Below are 19,179 nucleotides of genomic sequence, written 5' to 3'. Positions count from 1 at the left end.
GTGATTCTTACACATACTAAGTTTCAGAACCTCTGTTAAAATTTAAAGTGGAATAAATGTAACCGTTGAAGGTGCGTGCACCACACTGTACAGGAGCTGTCAAAAGGAAGAGCCTAGGAATGGAATCTAAGAAATAAAGCAAGGACAAATAAAGTGGAGTTAAGGGCACTCCTCCATCCAGCAGTGCTTGTCCTCAGCCCCACTCAGTGCTCTGAGTCGGTGGGGGACTATAAGGAAGAAGGTGACATAGGGTTTGCCCTCGCAGGAGGTCCCAGGCCTTGGGGAGATGCCACTAATCCTGGTTATGCGTAGGAGACCTGGTGTGGGAAGGGGGATCTGCTTACTGTTCCCTAGAACTGTCTCCTCAAGTATTGAGGAGTCTCAGGAATCAGCCCAGAGAGCCAACATTGTGGGAATGGGGGGCTCATAGGGAAGCCTTTCCAAGTGGGGAGTGGAATGTGGCACCCACGTGGCACCAGAGAAACTCCATGGGGTGGAAACGGGTGTCTTTCAGGGTTTGACGAGAACCTGGATGTGCAGGGAGAGCTGATTCTCCAGGATGCCTTCCAAGTGTGGGACCCAAAGTCGCTGATCCGGAAGGGGCGGGAGCGGCACCTGTTCCTCTTTGAGATCTCCTTGGTTTTTAGCAAGGAGATCAAAGACTCTTCAGGACACACGAAATATGTTTACAAGAACAAGCTACTGGTAGGTGGGGCAGGTGGGGTAAGACAAGTCCCCCTGTTGTCATAGAGCCCTCAGGCAGAAAGGGCTCTTAAACACTCAGCTCATCTCTCCCCTGGCACCACACCAAAACCATCCTGGACAAATGAAAATGCCTCCTATTTGGAAAGCTGCCCCCCTCGACTCCCACTTCTGCATCTTAGAGTTCACCGGTCTTCTTGCTGTCTGCTTTTAGCGCCTCCCTCTTCACCCTCCCTCCCTGCCACCTGCTAATCTGGCAGGCACCTGCAGGTCCTTCCATCCCGGTAGCTGAACAAAGCATCCATGCTGTTGAAGTTTGATTGACAGAAGCCCCTCCCTCGGTCCTCTCCTCTTTGTTGCCTTTCCCTTTCCCACCCCAGCCCTGAGTTCCCCACTGCCCTCCCCTTCCCCGCCTCTCACAGGCATTTCCTGTCTACAGACCTCAGAGCTGGGTGTGACCGAGCACGTAGAAGGTGATCCCTGCAAATTCGCCTTGTGGTCTGGGCGCACCCCCTCCTCAGACAATAAAACAGTGCTGAAAGTAAGTACTGCTCTCCGCTGGGCACTTGCCCAAGGTTGCGGGTAGCAAGTGGAGGGCAGAGGGCTGCAGCATGTTCTTCCTGAAAGCGGGGGCCTGGAGACTCCTCGGGGAGGGCAGTATCCCATGGGTATTAAAAAGCAAGTTCTATCATGGAAGTAGACTTGAAATCTCAAAGGCCAGGGGCGCCTGGGTGGCTCAGTCGGTTAAGCGTCTGCCTTCGGCTCAGGTCACGATCCCAGGGTTCTGGGATCAAGTCCCACATCGGGCTCCCTGCTCAGTGGGGAGCCTGCTTCTCCCTCTTCCTCTGCTTGCTTCTCCCTCTGCTGTGTTCTCTCTGACAAATAAATAAATAAATCTTAAAAAAAAAAAACCTCGAAGACCAGTGGTCTCCTAAGTCCCTCCGCTCATGCGTACCTAGCGGGAGGGAGGCAGGGAGCAGCCTGCTGGGCCGTCTCAGCAGGGCCCACTTAAATATCTTCTGTCCATATGTCCCCTTCAAGGGCAAGAACAACTGACCTTTTGACAAAAGCTACCTTGATTTGCTCCACATTCATTCAGTACTTTTTCTTGAACACCTTCTACACAGCAGGTATTCTGCTCAGTGCTGCTTCTAGCTACGCAGGAGAGATGGACCTTGTCCTCCAGAAACTTACATTCTAGAGCTCTAGTAAATCACACTAACGTGGCAACTATGTTGATTGAAAGGGTGCTAAGAAAGGGCCTTTCACTAGATGACAGCCTTAAGGAGTCATTCCAGCTCTCCAGGCACATGCAGCCTGGGGCTTGGGGCTTGTGGTAACATGCATCTAACTGGGAAGGGGTCCTGCAGATGGGGCTCCCACCAGTCATTTGCTTATTGGGGTGGCTGCCACCAAGGAAGAGATGGCCCGACCCTGACAAATGCTTCACACTTGTTCCCTCTGAATTGCCAGCCTAGCTCCACCTGCCATGAGACAGAATTACCTGAAAACAATTCCACAAAGACAAATAGGATGGATGTTCATGAAATGGTAGAAGTACCTTCAATGAACGTGTTTACAAGGCTAAAAGCCCAGCCCTGACTTTGAGGCAGCACAAACCTATGTATGTAGCCATACGAGGAGTTGAACATGCTGACGTGGATCTGTACCACTTGGTAAATAGCCACTGCCTTCAAATATCCCTTGCTACCCCTCCCAGTACTCCCCAGCATCTAGCAATTGATGTGTTCATTCCTGGCCCAGCAGGGGACCTCTACATATGCTCCAGCCCCAAGGTGGATGGCAGTATTTTTTTAAAGATATTTATTTACTTACTTACTTACTTACTTACTTACTTACTTAATTTACTTATTTATTTGAGAGAGAGAGAGAGCAAGAAAGAGAGAGAGAGCATAAGCAGCGGGGAGGGGCAGAAGGAGAGAGAGAAGCAGACTCCCACTGAGCAGGGATCCTGACATGGGGCTTGATCCCAGGACCCCGGAATCATGACCCGAGCCAAAGGCAGACAGACACTCAACCAACTAAGCCACCCAGGCACCCCAGGGCAGATGTCAGTATTGGTCAGTGCCACACAGAGTATTAAATACTTTGAAAATCACTTCTGTACAAGTCTACATTGAGTATTGAGGTCTTAGCCCCATTCTAGGAGTTGAAGCAGTGTGTCCCTGGGATTGAAGAGTCATGCGTGTAGAATGAGAAATGAGTTCCTCAAACATTTGGTGTCCTTGAAAATAATGGGTTAAGCCTGCAGGAGGAGGACTGAGAACTGTTTTGGCAGGGCAAAGGGAGATGGGGTGTTTACTCTTTCTCTCTGTGGCACCCCAGGCCTCCAACATAGAAACCAAGCAAGAGTGGATCAAGAACATTCGAGAGGTGATTCAAGAAAGGATCATTCACCTGAAAGGAGCTTTAAAGGAGCCAATTCAGCTCCCCAAAACACCAGCCAAACAGAGGAACAATAGTAAGAGGTAACCAGCATCTCTCCCCCACAACGCAGTGCCTCATGTGCTCCAGGAGCGGGAGTGGGGTCGCCCTCTGCTCCCACAGGGGCGGTGTGCTCCGCAGTTGGCAACCCTCTCCATGAAGCCCTGTCTAAGATGAGGAATCTCCTCTCTGAGCATCTCACCAGTTCCTGCCAGTTACATTCAGCAGGGCTGCATCGAGCACCTCTTATTTCACAGACGCTGCTAGATGCTCTGAGAAAGGGAAGTGCACGATGAGCCCCTGCCCTCTAGAACCATCTAACAGTTGTATCTCACACGTGGAACAGTTAGACTAGAAGAACCAGTGCCACCCATGGGGACAGTGAATGCTGTAAAAATTCACTGAGAGGGGACTTTAGATGAGCACAGAGAAGGCTTTGAGAGGAAGGTAGGCCATTAGTGGACTGAGGAGACAGTAAAGGAGTTTTGTATATGGTAATGGCAGGGGGATGGGGTGGTGGGGTTATCACTGCAGCTCTTCTGTAACCCCCAAGTCCTCACCTTCAGTTATCTGAGATAAGCAAGGTGACTGGGCAGAAGGGGACTGATTTTTTGTATCTTCACCTCTTTGGGCCCTTCCAAATCCCAGTTGCCCTACACCGATGGAAAGCTTCCTGTTTCTCAAATCTCCAGGTGACAGTCACCTACAATGACTCTCTTAGCGGGCACTTCAAACGAGAGCATATAAAAAACATCATGTTAACCTTGGGAAAAAAACAAAGTTCTGGGGGTGGTGGTCGCTGGTGGTAATAGGCTCGCCTTCCTCCACTATTCATGAATGGAGTAAATCCCAAAGATCTAGTTGACCTTCTGGTGCCAACCAGGATACATGGACCTGAGGACCTGCAGAGTAGCAGCATTAGTACAAAGGGAGGTGATAGCCAGAAGAGTGTGACCAAGGTAGGGAGAGATACCTCCATGGGCCAGAAGCCCCAAGACCTGCGTGGCCAGGATAAGGTCACCTCTCAGTGCTGGAAGGAAAAATTAGAGCTGTATTGGAGGAGGGGTTATTTTGATTTCAGTTACCCATGTCCAGAATCCAGGGAAGGGGCAGACTTAGTTTAGCACCAGGGACCTGCCCTGCTGCAGGAAGCCCCTACTCTAATAAAGAAGATAGAGAGGAAATGTTCTAAGAACTCAATGTCCAGCAGCATGCAGGAAAGAATGGATATTCAGGTGTGGTTGGCTCAAGTGTCTCTGTGATAGAGCCCCTTTTTCTCTCAGTAGTAGGGTCTGGACATCCGTAGAACATGAGATGGACCTTTCTTGGAAATGCCTCCCACCGTTTTTCAGTCATTGTCCTGAAATAAGAGAGTGAAAACCCTGGGCAGAGTCTGCAGAGAACAGTCAGGCTGTCTGTCATTTCATTAGCTCGGCTCCCAGGAGGCAGGGACAGAGTTTACGGAGGAGTGAATTGGCTTGGAGAGCACCACCCCCACTCCTGGATGGGCTCCCCACATCCCCCAGACCTGGCTTTATCTGCAGTGCGCCAGAAGGGCCCGCAATGGGCCAGAGGGTGGGAAGCACAAAGTACTGCCAACCCTCAACTGTAGGCAAATGGTGGGGAGCAGCGGCCCAGGTATCTAAAACAGCAGATGATCTAAAAGTCCTTTATTCTTGAGCACCCAGGTGGCTCAGTACGTTAAAAGTCCTTTATTCTTGGTTTTAAAATGCATCACATAATTTCGTTTTACAGCAGATCTTCCTTCCTACGAATGTGTGGCTTATATTATTAAAATAAGTTGGCATTTCCCACCCCGGCAAGTGGTGGTAAGAAGGCAGTTGACCTAGAAGCATTCTAGGTAGGAGAAGACCCTTTGTAAGACTAGGAGATACTGTGTATATACCTGTGTATCACATGCATGCCCACCTGCACACACATGTCCACATACACCAGACTGTAATTGTTGAGACTCTGTGAGGCGACTTTGTACATGGGGCATTTTGCCCACATGGTGTCATCCTCGGGCAGCAAGTTCCCAATGCCATTATCTCTCCAGAAGCAGCATCAGGGGTGAGACTTTCATAAGCCTCCATGGGAAGAGCTGACACTCTTGGTGCTCATTTATCCGAGTCCTGGCCCACATCTCCTTCAGTTTTTCCTGACACGGACCATTCAGCCTTCACCAGTTCCCAGGCATCTAATCCCCCTTGGCCCTGGCTGTGGGTTCAGTGCAGGATTGAGACCTAATTCTCACACTGGAGAATTGAAGGGACATGTGAGTGGGACAGCTATATGGTCTAGCGACCCAGGAAGGGCTCCAGATGTCAGGAGCACCCTCAGGAGATTACTTCACCAGATGCTCAAGAGCACACATGACTCAGAAAGCTGCTGTGCAATCTGGGGTCTTTGAGATGGTGCCTTGGCCTTCTGTGTTGATACGAAGTCATCATAAACAGGCACGAGATCCACAAGACCCACCAAAATGAAGGAAATGCTCTCTTCTTCCATACCCAGGAGGTGAGCATCCAACATCAGCAACTTCCCAGAGATAATCTCACCTGGAGGAAATATCTCACATTATTTTCTTGAACAGAAGAAATACAAGTCAAAAAAAAAAATCTTCTCAGTTCTGTTTTCTTTATAGGCCAGCTATAAACTAACCCCCATCCTCCCTCAGCATGCAGAAAAACTATTTGAATACCTTGAACTCTGGGGTTGTCGGGGATCACCCAGTCAGCTGGGTAGAAGCCTAAGTTCTAAGTAGGGTGGACCTCTTCTAACTGCCTATTGTAGACCCATTCCCAGTAAAAAAATAAATAAATCATCACCTCCTCTGCACCGTGGGCCAGAGGAGTTGTGGAGGGGCCATTTCGTGCTCAGTTATCAGCATAGGGATTGTGTGCTTTTTAAGTACAAGAGGTGACATCTTTGAAAATCACATAGGGCTGCTCTCTTTAGTGGGATAATTTTAGACAAATCCCTGCTAGAAAGTGCTGAGGCTCTGCTCTGCCAGACCAGCTGGAAATCCTTGTGTGCTCTAAACCCACAGTGGTTCCCCCCACCCCCACCCCTGTTTTTTTTTTCTCTTCTGCCTGCAGGGATGGAGTGGAGGATGTTGACAGCCAGGGAGATGGGAGCAGCCAGCCAGATACCATCTCCATCGCCTCCAGGACCTCTCAGAATACAGTGGACAGTGACAAGGTAGGACAGTGTCCCAACCTTCCTTCCCCTAAGACTTCTTGTTGGCTTCACCACCCCTGGAGAATTACCCCAGAGGAATTTCTCCCACTATGGAGCCCAACCTCAGGAGTCAGTTGTCTCTTTGTACCAGCCGAAGTGGAAAGAACAGGGCTGGAGTAGGTATGTCACTGTGTGGAGATGTCGTCTGAGTGGATAGAAGACCAGGTGACCAGCCAGACCCCTCCTGTCATGGGAGTTTAGCAGAAGTGACGAGGACGTGGCAAGGGTGAAGGGTGAGAAGGTCTGGGTCTCCTGTCCTCCGGAGATACCCCGCCTGGGCTGCTTGGGTGGCTCTGCCTCCTGGCTAGCTGGACCTCAGGGGCTGAGGCTGGGATAGTTTCCTGAGACCTTAGTGGCTGTGACTGGCTTATATTTATAATGATTGAATAGGCTCATCTAAAGTTAGACCAAGACCAATGATTTGGCAAATGGCCACAGAGATGCTGGTTGGTAGGGATCTCTTCTCTGAAGGGGCTCCAGTGGAGAGGATGCCCTCCTCTGGCCAGAGTATCGGGGCTTAGTTCCTGAGGGGCAGAGGACCAAGAAGTGGTGTGGGAAGCAGCTTGGAGGGATGTAGTAGTGTTTCCGAGAAAGCCTGGTCACTTGGTCTATTATATTTTGGAGCAAGTAAGCAGAAGGTAGGAGTTCTGAAGGAGAGTACAAGAAAGGATTAGCAAAGACCCAGTGTATTTGTTCAAGCCAGGGGAAGAATTCAGCTGTCTAAATTTGGCAGGAATGGGAAGATTTTTGTCTCCAGCTCTACTCTCATTTGCTTACCTCAGGGTCAACGAGTATGAGATGATCTTTTGCTGCATGTTAGCGATTTTATGAATGAAGGGATGGAATTCCAAAGATGATTTGGCCCTAGTCTATCAAGACCTAGTGTGTTGGTCTAGTCCTTCAGCCTCAGGCAACAGACTGTGTCCTTGCTTCATTTTTGTTTTCTATGTTATGGGGTTTTTTTTGAAGATGATCTGAATTCATTAGGATTTTTCCTAATTTTTTTTCTTACTGGGATAAAAAAAAAAAAAAAAGACTGTGCCCCCCCAGACCTTCCAAGATCATGGTGCTAAGTCATGCTCTAGACTAGTATTCAAGAACATTCAAGGTAATTCTGTATGACATCCTGCCTTCAAGTTTCTAGGCCATTTTTGACTATCAGAGTGGACGGAAAATTGTTTTTTTCCACTTGTAAAAACATACAAAGAAAACTATTCCTGTACTTTCCTTTCTCCTCTGATCTGTTGTTTAGAAATGTAACCTAGAATATCCTATGAATGAGTGTTTCTTTTTAAACAGTCAGTGGGTGGGAAGCAAAATGCAGCATTTCCCATGGTCTGAGAGAGGCTCTTAGTTTCAAGGTCCAGGGGATCCATCCCTTCCAGCTGCTACTGCATCTTCCCACAGCCCTGACTTAGACACAGACCCCTGTGCCAGAGCCATTTGTCTTGTCTTCGGCTCCAGCCATTCCTTGTCTTCTGGCAAGGTAAGTGAGATTAGAACACTTCCGATGGCAGGCATGTCACAATTCATGAAGAATCCTGGTTACTTACATATTATTCTATAAATAAGGAAACTGAGGCCTAGAAAGATTGAGTAACTCACCCAGGAAAATTCTGGTAGTTCGTGGAAAAGCAGGAACTAGCACCCAGGTCATTCTGCTTCACTGTCATGTTTTTTCTTTCACTCCAAAGGTCAAGGCGTTGTACTCCCAATGCTAAGATGAACTCAGCTGGTCAGTCTTTCTGCACATTCCACAAAAACATCAGTCACATATTCTTGAAAAAGCACCCACCACATGCCCTAGCTCTGTGCTGGATACTGTAGAGAGATGTGGGTTATTTGTTGAATGTGAATCCTTATTTGTGTAATTCTCGTTCGGTGTGTGTCTCTCTAGTCAGGCCGTTAAGCCTTGATGAGGGCAAGGTTGTCTGTCTGCTTCACTGCTGTCCCTGGCCCGCAGCACACACAGATGCTCAGGAAAGGCTTGTGGGATGAATGAACAGAGGGAACACAGTCCCTGATCTCAGGAAATTCCAGTATCAGGAGGCAGCTAAAACAGCAGGTCGGAAAGCAGCCAGATATACAAACATTGTATTTTTAAATATGCTCAAGAAGCCTCGAAGTTTCCTTACCTCCAAGCAGAAAGCAATTGTCAGCTGGAGAACCTGGCTTGTTGGGAACACGAACCCCCAACTCCCTTCTCAGGCCCTGGGAAACATGGGCAGTGGGTCTGGGGATGATGGGAGATTCTGTGTTTTATACAGGAACCCTGAAGAATCACCTAGAAGTAGTCACACTTTCAGAATAAAACAGAGGGCCTATCTGTGACCACATACTATAATTTAGAATGTTCTTACTCTTCTGACACAGAACAGTGATAACAGGACAGCCATGTGCCCTCCTTCACCTACACTCCCCTTCGTCAGACAAACCAGTAAGTGGTATCTTTGAGTTCAGAGATGTATCAACAGTGTTAAATTTTCCCCTAACTGTACCAGAAAGCCAGGAGACTGGTCTCTGTTGCTTTCCAGGTGGTCGGGTGAACAGACTCTGAAGAAGAGCAAGATAACAAAAATGGACTGATTCAGGAAACCGAACCACATTCAAGAGAAGGGCAAAGAGGGGCAGCTGTGGGGAGGGAATAGGGCAGAGTCCCTCCACAGGGATCAGGGTCATGTTAACAATGGGTTTCTAGAAAAGACCCCAGTCTTTGTCTTCTAATCTAGAAGAATAGAACAGTGGCAGTGCTATGCTGGGTAGATGAGGAAAATGTAACCATTAAAGAACCACAGCTTCAGGGCCCTCAGGTACCTCTCCAATCACCTTTTGTGTGTTTTGTGTGCTGTGGTGGGGTGGAAGGAGTTTGGACACACCCAGGTTCAAATCCCAGCTCTGGTGGTTACCCTCTGTGTCCTGTTGTGTGAGTTATTGCGCCTTAATTTCCCTATCTGTAAGACAAGCACATTTACTTGGCACCTGTTAGACATTCAGTAAGGGTTAATTTCCCACGACTATTGGAGGGAAAACAAAAGTTTAGATGCTCTGAATAAGAGTACACAATTATTTCACAAACTGTGAGGATCTACTTCTTGAGTAGAGTTCTGCCCTCTTCCTTCATTAGCTAACTGACAGCAGATTCTTTTCCATACTACACCTAAAGGGAGGTAGCTTCAACTTACCTGTCTGTAAACAGAGCAAATCTACTCCTCTTTCCATTTGCTAGCCCTTAGGATCTAAGGCTTAGATATTTACTGTTAGCATTGGCTCATGGGTTATTTTACTAGTTAATGGATTATAATCCATTACTGTTAGGTATTCATTTTAATCCTCAAGTTGTACCATCTTGGGCTGGTGGCAACCCCTGGGCTTGAGATATTTGAAGATGGTTGTCTTCTCTCCTAATCTTCTGTCTAGAAGTCCTCAGTTTCTCCAGCTGTTTCTTGTATTAATGTTATTTTCATGCCCTACCATATCCTGGCTGCCTTCCTCTGGATTTCCTTCAGTGTGGAATGATCGAAATGAAGTGGGGCTTCCAGAATGGTACATGATCCTACAGATGTGATCTAACTAATACACATTCAGCTTCTTGTTCCAGGGCTACTCTGCCTAGTTTCCTCCCTGGTACATGTGTCTAGTAGTGGTATTCAGTGTTGGCTCATAAACTTTCCATGCCTGCTTGCACTGGCTGCCCTGGTTGCACAGCTCATTTAATAAGCTGAGTGTTGGGATACTTTGTATCTATTAGATTTTCTCCTGTTTAGTTCCATCCCAGCATTCTAGCATATTTTGAATATAAGTTATTTTTTTGTCCAGCATGTCAGCCGCATCTCCCAGCATTATCAGATAAACATACCTTCTGTGGCTTCATCCAAATTCTTGCTAAAAAGACAGGATTGAGGGCAGAAGACCAATGCCCGGCCCCTTTTCTCTACAGCGGAGGATCTGGGGTTGCTTCCTTGCATTGTAAATCCTCCTATGATGAGGAATCAGTCTAATATTGTTAGTTCTTCACTAAATGCTGACAAAACCAGCAAGGGTGCTTCAGGAAATAGCATTAATCACTTTCTCCCAAATTGCTTTGGTTTAACCCTCAATGGTTCTGCATAGTTAAGTTCTAACTGTACCTGTCCCGTGCAAAAGTCTTATTGCTGTAAAGGCAGATGGGTGTGCTTCCTTTGTTTGATTGCGCTCTGAGCCCTTTTCTCTTCTTGTCCAAAAATATGCTCCTGCTCTTCTGGGCACTGTAGAGAGTGTTTTGCCTGTATGTGCATTACGAAGCGGTGGGACTTTGTAACCATACTTCAAAGAAATACAGAGTTACAGAATTCCGGTGAAGTGAGCCTGAGTAATGAGGTGGCAGTGAAGAAGTATCTTGTTTAACATGATGGATGTCTGCCGAATAATTTCCAGCTAATGGTACAGAAGTGGCCACCTGCACTGTGCTGGTACCTGTGCATCTATCTATTTACTGTTTAGGGTAGGCATGCTGGGACGCTCAATAAATGCTTATTGAATTGAATATTACAAATCCATCCTAGTAGTATCTACTAGGAGATACTAGGAGAGTATCTCTCCATCAAAACATGTCTATTTCTAGACATGTCCAGGCTGGAGACACGGAAGTCAAAGTGAAATTGAGTTGCAGATGCTATTCTCTATAAAAATTGTAAAGGCAAAATAAATGCTGCTGGAACATCCCAGGGCTGACTGTTTTAAATGAAGAATTTCCGTAACAAGCTAATGTGATCTAAGATACAAGGTGGGCTGATAATGGCAATGTGCCAAAGGGGGACAGGGAAATGTATGAAGAAGCCTGGAGATTTCAGGATCTAACTTAATATATTGTTTTTCAGCCATACAGTCAAATCAGTGGGTCATAGCCAAAATTTTGTTTCACTGATTGGTAAGGAAGGGTCAGCTTAGAGACAGTGAGGGCCCAACTAAGGGGAAAGTCAAAGGATGCCTACAGATGATACCTGTAACAAGTGTGGCACAGCCTGACTGCAGGAGCCTTCTAAGAATAGATTTCCCTAGAGCCTCATCTGGTTTATCAGAATTTGGTAATCCTGACGCCTACATCTTGAGAGCACTTAGCAAGCCACTAGGTGTAAGGGCTGTAGTCAGAGAAGGTTCAGCACTTGAAGGTGCATTGGTGAGGGCCCAGCCCCTACCACTGGTGCATTGGTGAGGGCTCAGCCCCTGCTGTGATGCAATGATTCTGCATGAAAGAGTGTCTGGAGCAGAGGAGACATGTGATGGGTCCCCGTCTGGGTTACTGCCGGGCACTCCCATGCGAGAAAATGGACAACATGCTTCCTAGAGTGTTAAGGACCCACAGATCACTGGGTTTGGCACTGAAGAGATAACCAGACATCTGGAAATGTGGAGACTCAGCAGTGTCAGGACTAATAAACATCCTATTAGTTCACACAAGGTAATAATATTCTTTGCTTGACAAATTCTTAAAAACCATCAAGATAGTCCACCCAAGGCTGAGTGTCCAAAATGCAGTTGTGACAGCTCGTTAGATTTAGCTGTGGTGCCGGAGCAGATGAACCACCTGCTGGAGATCCAGCCCATTAAATGCATTCTACGAAAAGCAACAGAAAATGTGATGGGAAGATCCCTCAGCACTTCTGCTACTCTCCCCTTTGTCTCAGTGGGGCTGAGAGCCCTAAAATAGTTCTTTATAGGGAGAGATTCATGTTACTTCCTATCTAGTAACAAAACACTTTCTAACCCCTGAACAAATGAGAAGAGTACATAATGGTACTTCCAGTTACCAGGGTTTGGAGAGGATGTATCAGAAATCTAAACTTGACTTTATCAGCAAAGCGGTCCTGAGACTCAGTCACACCCCACCTCAACAGTGCAGTGGGTCAGAATTGCCATATGAATCCTAGGTAGAGGCATCCTGATTCTTTTCAAGGACTCACTCGTCACTCCAAAGTGGGAAAAATACCATCTCCACTTTCAAATTTTAAGTGCAAATCGTGGCTTTCCCCCGAGTGTTCTGAATAACCCAAGCCCAGGACTAGGTCTGAAAATAGCTTTTGTTCCTAGTTCAGTTCCTGTGGTGGACAGAGGGGGGGATCTGAGCAGGGGGGAAGACAGGCATTGGTGGGCAAAGTCCAGCAGGGGATTTTCCTGCTTCCCCCCAGAAACACTGCTCCATCCTCTTCTGAGCGGCGTTCAGCACAGTACCAACGTGCTGGCTTTTTGGAACAAACTGATAAAGTGCGAGGAGTTGAGGTTGCAGGTTTTCCTCTAAATGAAAAGTTCCTCAAATGAATGACTGGCTTCCAGCTATTGCCTATGACCAACGGCTGTGAAATCCACTTTTCTGGAAAACTCAACCTGGGTTCACGGGGCAAAATCACGATGGCATTATTTTACCTAATATTTTGATTTTTACTCCATAGCTTTAAAACCTCCCTTGAGAGACCCTCTTTTTAAAGTGCCGATCATCTGGAAAAGCAAATGCGTTTCATAAGCAACAGTAGCCCACGAGTCGCGTGCTGCACATGGGCCAATTGCAAAGAGGCCCAGAAGTGCTCTCAGGATGTTTGGAGCATGGCAGCCGCAAGGCATCTCCTCAGTTCTAGAGGCGCAGGGTCCAGGGATTGGTCACAGAAATCGGGAAACTGCAAATGGTGATTTGCTGGTAGATTAGATCTATGTGTGGTAGCTGCAGGGGTGGCTACAGGCCAGATCTGAGTAGGGGTGAGTTTGGACCTTGGAAACAGAAGCTAAGGGAAGAAAGGAACTATACAGGTCATCTATCCCTCTGCCTTCATGGACACGTTTAAAAGAAACAAAGTGACTTGCTCAGAGTCACAAAGCCCGTTAGTTAATGGCAGACCTGGGACTGAACCTCAGCTTAATCTCCTGCCTGTTAAATTGGGTTAAAAACATAGTACTTTTGTAGCAACCCTGATCGTTTAACTTTTAGAACCTTGAAAGCAAAACGAAACACTACTGTTACCCCTTCTCCCACAGCCTCTGCACCCCCCTGCCCTGGCCCGTGCCAATCTGTGATGACCCAAGGAAATTACAGGGTGGTTCCAGAGCCGTCAAGCACCTCCAGGGCTGGCATGGGGCAGAGCAGGGAAAGATAACTTCCCAAGTATGAATGCCTGTCAGACTCTTTGATACCAAGAACTTGTGACTCATAGAGTGGCCTTGGTGGGAGAGGGATTCTACCCTAGACAGAGTCTTCAGGCCTCTCAAGGCAACTTCTTGGTTGGCCTCTGAGAGCTTGGCAGCGAGCACTGAGTTGTGACAAGGCTGATCCCTGCCTCCAAGCTGCCTGGGAGCAGTGAGTCCTGCCGCAGCCCAGCATAAATATGAACTCTGTTTTTTAAAAATCTCGGTGGAAGGAAAAAGCAAATTTGAGAGCAAGCCAAGATGTTAAAGTGGATTAGCTGGCGACAGTTCAAGGCAAACAAGACCCAAGTGAGTATGCCTCTCGCCGGACACATACTGCTCGGGAGGAGGGGCATGAGTGGGGAGATGGCACAGGTTGGGGGGCCAAGGGCAGAGAGAGAAGTGGCGGCTCTCAGAGCAAGGATTTTACTGGCATATTCTGCACAGACCTCTCAGCATACCACTTACCTTTTCTTTCTCCTGTGTCAGTTAAAAGGTTCTTTTAGCATAGAACAAAATGACTGTGAATGCCTTATTAAAGCTAATGGTAGGGGTGCCTGGGTGGCTCAGTTGTTTAAGTGTCTGCCTTCAGCTCAGGTTGTGATCCCAGGGTCCTGGGATCAAGCCTCACGTTGGGCTCTCTGCTCAAGTGGGGATCCTGCTTCTCCCTCTCTTTCTGCCCCTCCTCCCCGACTCTTGTGCTCTCTCTCTTGCTCTGCTCTCTCTCTCAAATAAATAAATAAAATCTTTAAGAAAATAAATAAAGCCAATGGTAGGGGAAACAGGCTATGAGAAATACTGCTCTTAGCAAGTTGAGCTCGTGGGCAACTAGAAGTGACACCAGGAGTATGGTGTCTGGTGGTAAGCCATCCTGGCTGGCACGGAAATTAACTCTTTTAGAAAATTCAAGCAGAAATGTTGCTGGAAATGAATATTTGGAGCCACAGCAGTGAGACTAGAATGGATGGAGCAGAGGAAAGGGGCTTCAAAGTGGTGGTTGTGCTTTAAGCTGGAGCTACCTGGAGCCATGAAAACATGACATAGGTCCTCTGTGCCCACAGCATGGGATTCTTGGGAAAGGTCTGTTGGATAGCAAGTGGGTAAATATTACCCTGTTTCTTGATCTTGAGCTTAGATTGGAAATGCTTGCTTTGGGTTTACCCGCCTGGCAGCTTAGTGTCACATCCTCACGGCTGATGGCTACTGCCCACCCATCTGCCATGACCAGTGTAATGTAGTAGATTGAGAACAGGCGCATGTGGGTCTCAGAATTTGTGGCATTGGAGTGAGGTGATGTGATTCTTATGCTAGAAAACAGGGCCTTGTCAAGAGAAGCCAGTGTGAACGTCCTCTATGGTGGCCCTCTATAAGGAGCCACAGTGAGGACGGGACTTGGGCTCCATGCCTGTCCCTGGGCCAGTAAGCAGGAGATGCCTTCTGAGGGGCAGCAGCCTGATTCTGCCCTGATAGCTCTTCCTGTTGAGAGAAAACTGCTAGAAGAAGATGCAGAACTATGCACAGGAGACCTGTGAGAGGTGTCCTTTCTCTAGCTTCAGGCAGACCCTCAGCCAGCCCTACCAGTCTCTCTTTCCATTCTTCCCCGCCATGGGCCACGCAGACGTGGCCCTGGCCATGCCATGTATCAGAGCCGGGGGGCAGGGTTCAGCCTTCCCAGATTTAAGGACAGCAAGATGAGTCTTCCCTGTTCAGAATGTTCATCTCCTGTACTTTTCTTAATGCTCTACTTGGCTCCGTTTGAAATTGGTAATTGCAGGGAGATGTATACACTGACTCCAAGCTCAGGAGAGCTGTTCCTCTAATCTTGCGTGGCCTCTGCTGATGTTGGCCGTGGAATGCTTAGTGAGTGCTCCCTGAACACCACTCTCAGCCTGTACCAGTGGCAAGGGCTTTTCTTCTCTCGGAGCTTGATGATGTCCTCAAAGGGAAAGAAGCCTCTAGCTTTTACTATGTCTGTCTCCTGTCTCCTGCTAGCTACTCTTTCAGCTACAGGAATGGGGTTTAAAAAGTTCCATTTACTATTTGCTATCACGGACTTACATACCCGTGGAAGACATGATTTAGTGAGCACCAGAGGAGATGAAAAAGGCATTGTCTTTTCTTTTCCTTGGAATTTTGATGGATGCCACCTTTTTATCTCACAAATTCATCAGCCATTTATTGAGCTCACCTATACAGCAGGCACTGTTCTAGACACACAGGTCATGGCAGTGACCAAAACTAAACACCTTGCTTTCCTGCTGATGTGAGCCTAAATATGCTCCATTTTAAGGCATTTGGAATTCACTGGAACTGACTTTTGTCTCTGTGACTGATACTGTTGCAGCTTTTATCTAAAAAGAACTCAGCATTTCTTTTAAAAAGATCATTTGGGAACACTTGAAGGTAGTCCTGCAATTTTTAATTCCCTGATTCATAATAATTTCAAATTAGAATGCCAGATTTCTCTCCTTCTCTCTCTCTCTTTCTCTCTCTCTCTCTCTCTCTCTCTCTCTCTCTCTCACACACACACACACACACACGCACACACACACACACACACACACACACATACACACTATATTTTGGCTCTGGTTGCAGTCAGCACACTCCTGATTAGAGAAGGTTTATGTTCATGGCAGGTGGACAGACATTCTAGACAAAGACAAAAGAGCAGGAAGTATTCAACATAACCCCCAAATGCTTTTAAATTTCATCTATCTCATAAAACAGGAATATCAGAAGGAAGTTGTTTTTAAAAAAAAAACTATTCTAATTTTTAAGAAAAGATGTGAAGGGATGAGGAGTAGAGGGGGAATGGTTTGTTTAAGGGAGGTGCTTCGAATTGCAGAATCTGAAATCTGTAATGCAGAGTCCAGCTCTCCTCCCCACCCCCACTGCACCCACAACCCCGCAAAACAAGAGCAGTCACAATTTTTATGCCTTTTTCCATGGGGTATTAAGAACATTTATTGCATTCATGAAAAAATTTTTGGAAAATCCCCAAAGAGAAAGATTTCTAGGATATGTTCTCTAACATTTAAACTCAAGACAGTGCTTCTAACAGGGGAACATGAAGTCCAAACTACTAGGTTGGTTTTGTTATTTAAAGAGCAAACTAGTTGGCACAAACATTATCACATGACCAAGTGAAAAAGATCTGTGAGCAGAGAGGAATGCAATTAGAGGTAAAATAGAAAATTATTTCAAATATATTTGAAAATTATTTCAAATGATTTCATTCTTTTATTCAGTGGAATTGTATTGAGTGTCCACCGATGGCAAGATACCTTGGAGATTCAGAATATATAAGAACAACCTCTGTCCTTGCACATCCCAAGTGTCTTATATGCTGCTGTGGACGCATTTCATGTATTTGTGAAAGGGGACAGTTGTACTTAGCACTTCCTTTATGCTAGCTGCTTTGCTAGGAACCCGAGAAGTTACAAAGAGAAAGTGTCAGATGAGAGACATACTGACCACACTGTCTGCTAGGTTTTGTAAAAGAAGCATACCCACTTTGTGCAACAAATTCAGCCTGGCAAATTTGATGGCCTCTACACCAAAAGTGAGATTTGAGCTTGGCCTTAAAGTTCATCTTCCTTTCTGCTTCTCCTCCTTTGTATCAGTTTTGATCCCAAAATAGTTATTCTAATCATGGACAATATGCAAAGGAGAAGTCCTACTGATACATATGTATCAAAAGAATTATTTTGTTTTGATGTAGAATTTGACTTTTTTTTTTTTAAATGGACTCTTCGCTCTGATGGGAACTGTTCAGAAAAATCATTAGACTACCAAAATCGTCTTATACTTCCTCATAATTATTTAATTAAACCTGTTTTTCCTTAAGCATATGTGTTCAAGATTCTTAAAATGAAATGAACTTTCAAAGTAGTAATATATGCATGTGTTTCAAAATGTAGGTATTCTTCCTGAGAGATTCTTTAAAAACATGAAGGCTCATATTTATTTATTCTTCTTAAAAATGTTTAAACAAGTAACAGCATACAGTAAGTACTGTTTTACACTTTTTCCGTGTAACAAATGTGGGTAATCATACAGTAGGTCATGTAGTGCTGCTTCATTCCTTTTGATGGCTACATGGCATTCCATTACCATAATTTATTTAACTCATTCTCTATCAATGGGTATATGGGATGTTTCCAATCTTTTCCCATTACAAACAAGGCTGTAATTAATAGCTTTGTACAGATATAGTTTCTCACACTTGTGAATCGTATTTTAACAGAGTAACTTCCTAGAAGTACAACTGCCCCTTTTAAATTTTGATAGACGATGTCGCATCACCCTGTGTGGGTGTTGCCCCAGTCTGCACTCCCTCCAGTTGTGGGTAAGAGTGCCAGTTTCCCCACAGTCTTGCAACATAGTGTAGCATCGATATTTTTATCTTTTCCAATCTGATATCAGATACTCTAAAAATTAGCCTTATTCATTATTGCTCTGGTATGTTTTGTTTAACTGATAATATTGCCACTATATTATTTTCTCTTATTTTTATTGAAGTGTACTTATTTTTATGGAAATGTACTTAAATACTTTAAATAGTATTTAATCTATACTATTACCCAAATGTGACTTGTGGGTTTGTCTGATTAATGTTAATTATACTTTTGTTTCTATGGAGAGAGTACATTCCTAATTAGAAACATCTGGTATACCTCAAACTTTTTAGATTTTTTTAAAAAGTGAAATATGTATGCTGAAAATGCATACAAACTCCTAAACAATTGAGTGGACAGTTATAAAGCGAATGTACAGGAAATAACCATGCAGGTCATGGCTTTCCAAAAGCCCCCTGTGTGCCCCTCCCTGATCACCACCCTGTTCTTCTCCCCTAGAGGCAATCATTCTCTTAGCATTTGTAATAATACTGACCTTACTTTCCTTTATGTTTTTACCCCTTTTGAATGTGTCTCCAAGCAGTGTAGTATCAGTGTGGCTGTTCTTTAACTTTATATGACTAGAATTATACTCTGTGTGTGTGTGTGTGTGTGTGTGTGTGTGTGTGTGTGTGTCCTGCTCAACACATATTTTTATGGAATCCATCCGTGCTGATGTGTATAGGTCATTAATTTTCATTGTTGTATAGTATTCCATTGTATGACTATACCACAGAGTATCCATTCTCTACATGGGATGTTTGGGGCTATGGGAGCAATACTGCTGTAAATATTTTTGTATATGTATCCTTGTGTGCATGTGCTTGAGTTTCTCTAGGGTGTAAAGCAAGGAGTGGAATTTCTAGATGAACGAAAAAAGAATTGCCGAGTAATAGGGTATATCTTTATCTATATCTTCAACTTTACTAGTTGGTGTAAACTATTTTTTGATATGCTGGTACCAAATTTCCACTACTCCCAGTATATGTGAGATTTTCTGTTGCTCTGCATCCTCGTCTATACTTGATACTGTCAGACTTCAAAATTTTTGCAGGTCTAGTGGGGATGTGGTAGTATCTGCTAATGGTTTTAATTTGCATTTCCCAAATCACTAATGAGGTTGAACATTTTGTCATGTCCTTATTGGGCCTTTGGACTTTCTTTTATGATGCCCCATTCAAGCCTTTTGCCCATGTATCTAGTGAGTGATCTAGGGGTTTCTTGTATGCATTTTTAAGAG

The 19,179-nt window shown here is 45.5% G+C and overlaps 1 protein-coding gene across 21 annotated transcripts in view; it reads left to right on the top strand.

The window, feature by feature from the left end:
• The window catches only part of KALRN (kalirin RhoGEF kinase), a 646,977-nt gene that overhangs the window by 428,530 nt on the left and 199,268 nt on the right, over positions 1–19,179 (top strand). For all 21 annotated transcript variants that reach the window (XM_035724481.1, XM_035724478.1, XM_035724483.1 and 18 more), the window contains exons 30-33: positions 515–705; positions 1,142–1,243; positions 3,049–3,191; positions 6,249–6,351. In XM_035724481.1, the coding sequence (XP_035580374.1) occupies positions 515–705; positions 1,142–1,243; positions 3,049–3,191; positions 6,249–6,351 (539 nt within the window). The remainder of the gene's footprint in view (positions 1–514; positions 706–1,141; positions 1,244–3,048; positions 3,192–6,248; positions 6,352–19,179) is intronic.

The sequence above is a fragment of the Zalophus californianus genome, chromosome 1, assembly GCF_009762305.2.
Source record: "Zalophus californianus isolate mZalCal1 chromosome 1, mZalCal1.pri.v2, whole genome shotgun sequence".
Classification (NCBI taxonomy): domain Eukaryota; kingdom Metazoa; phylum Chordata; class Mammalia; order Carnivora; family Otariidae; genus Zalophus; species Zalophus californianus.
Note: the sequence above shows the minus strand (reverse complement) of the source record. Positions and strands in the feature narration are given on the sequence as shown.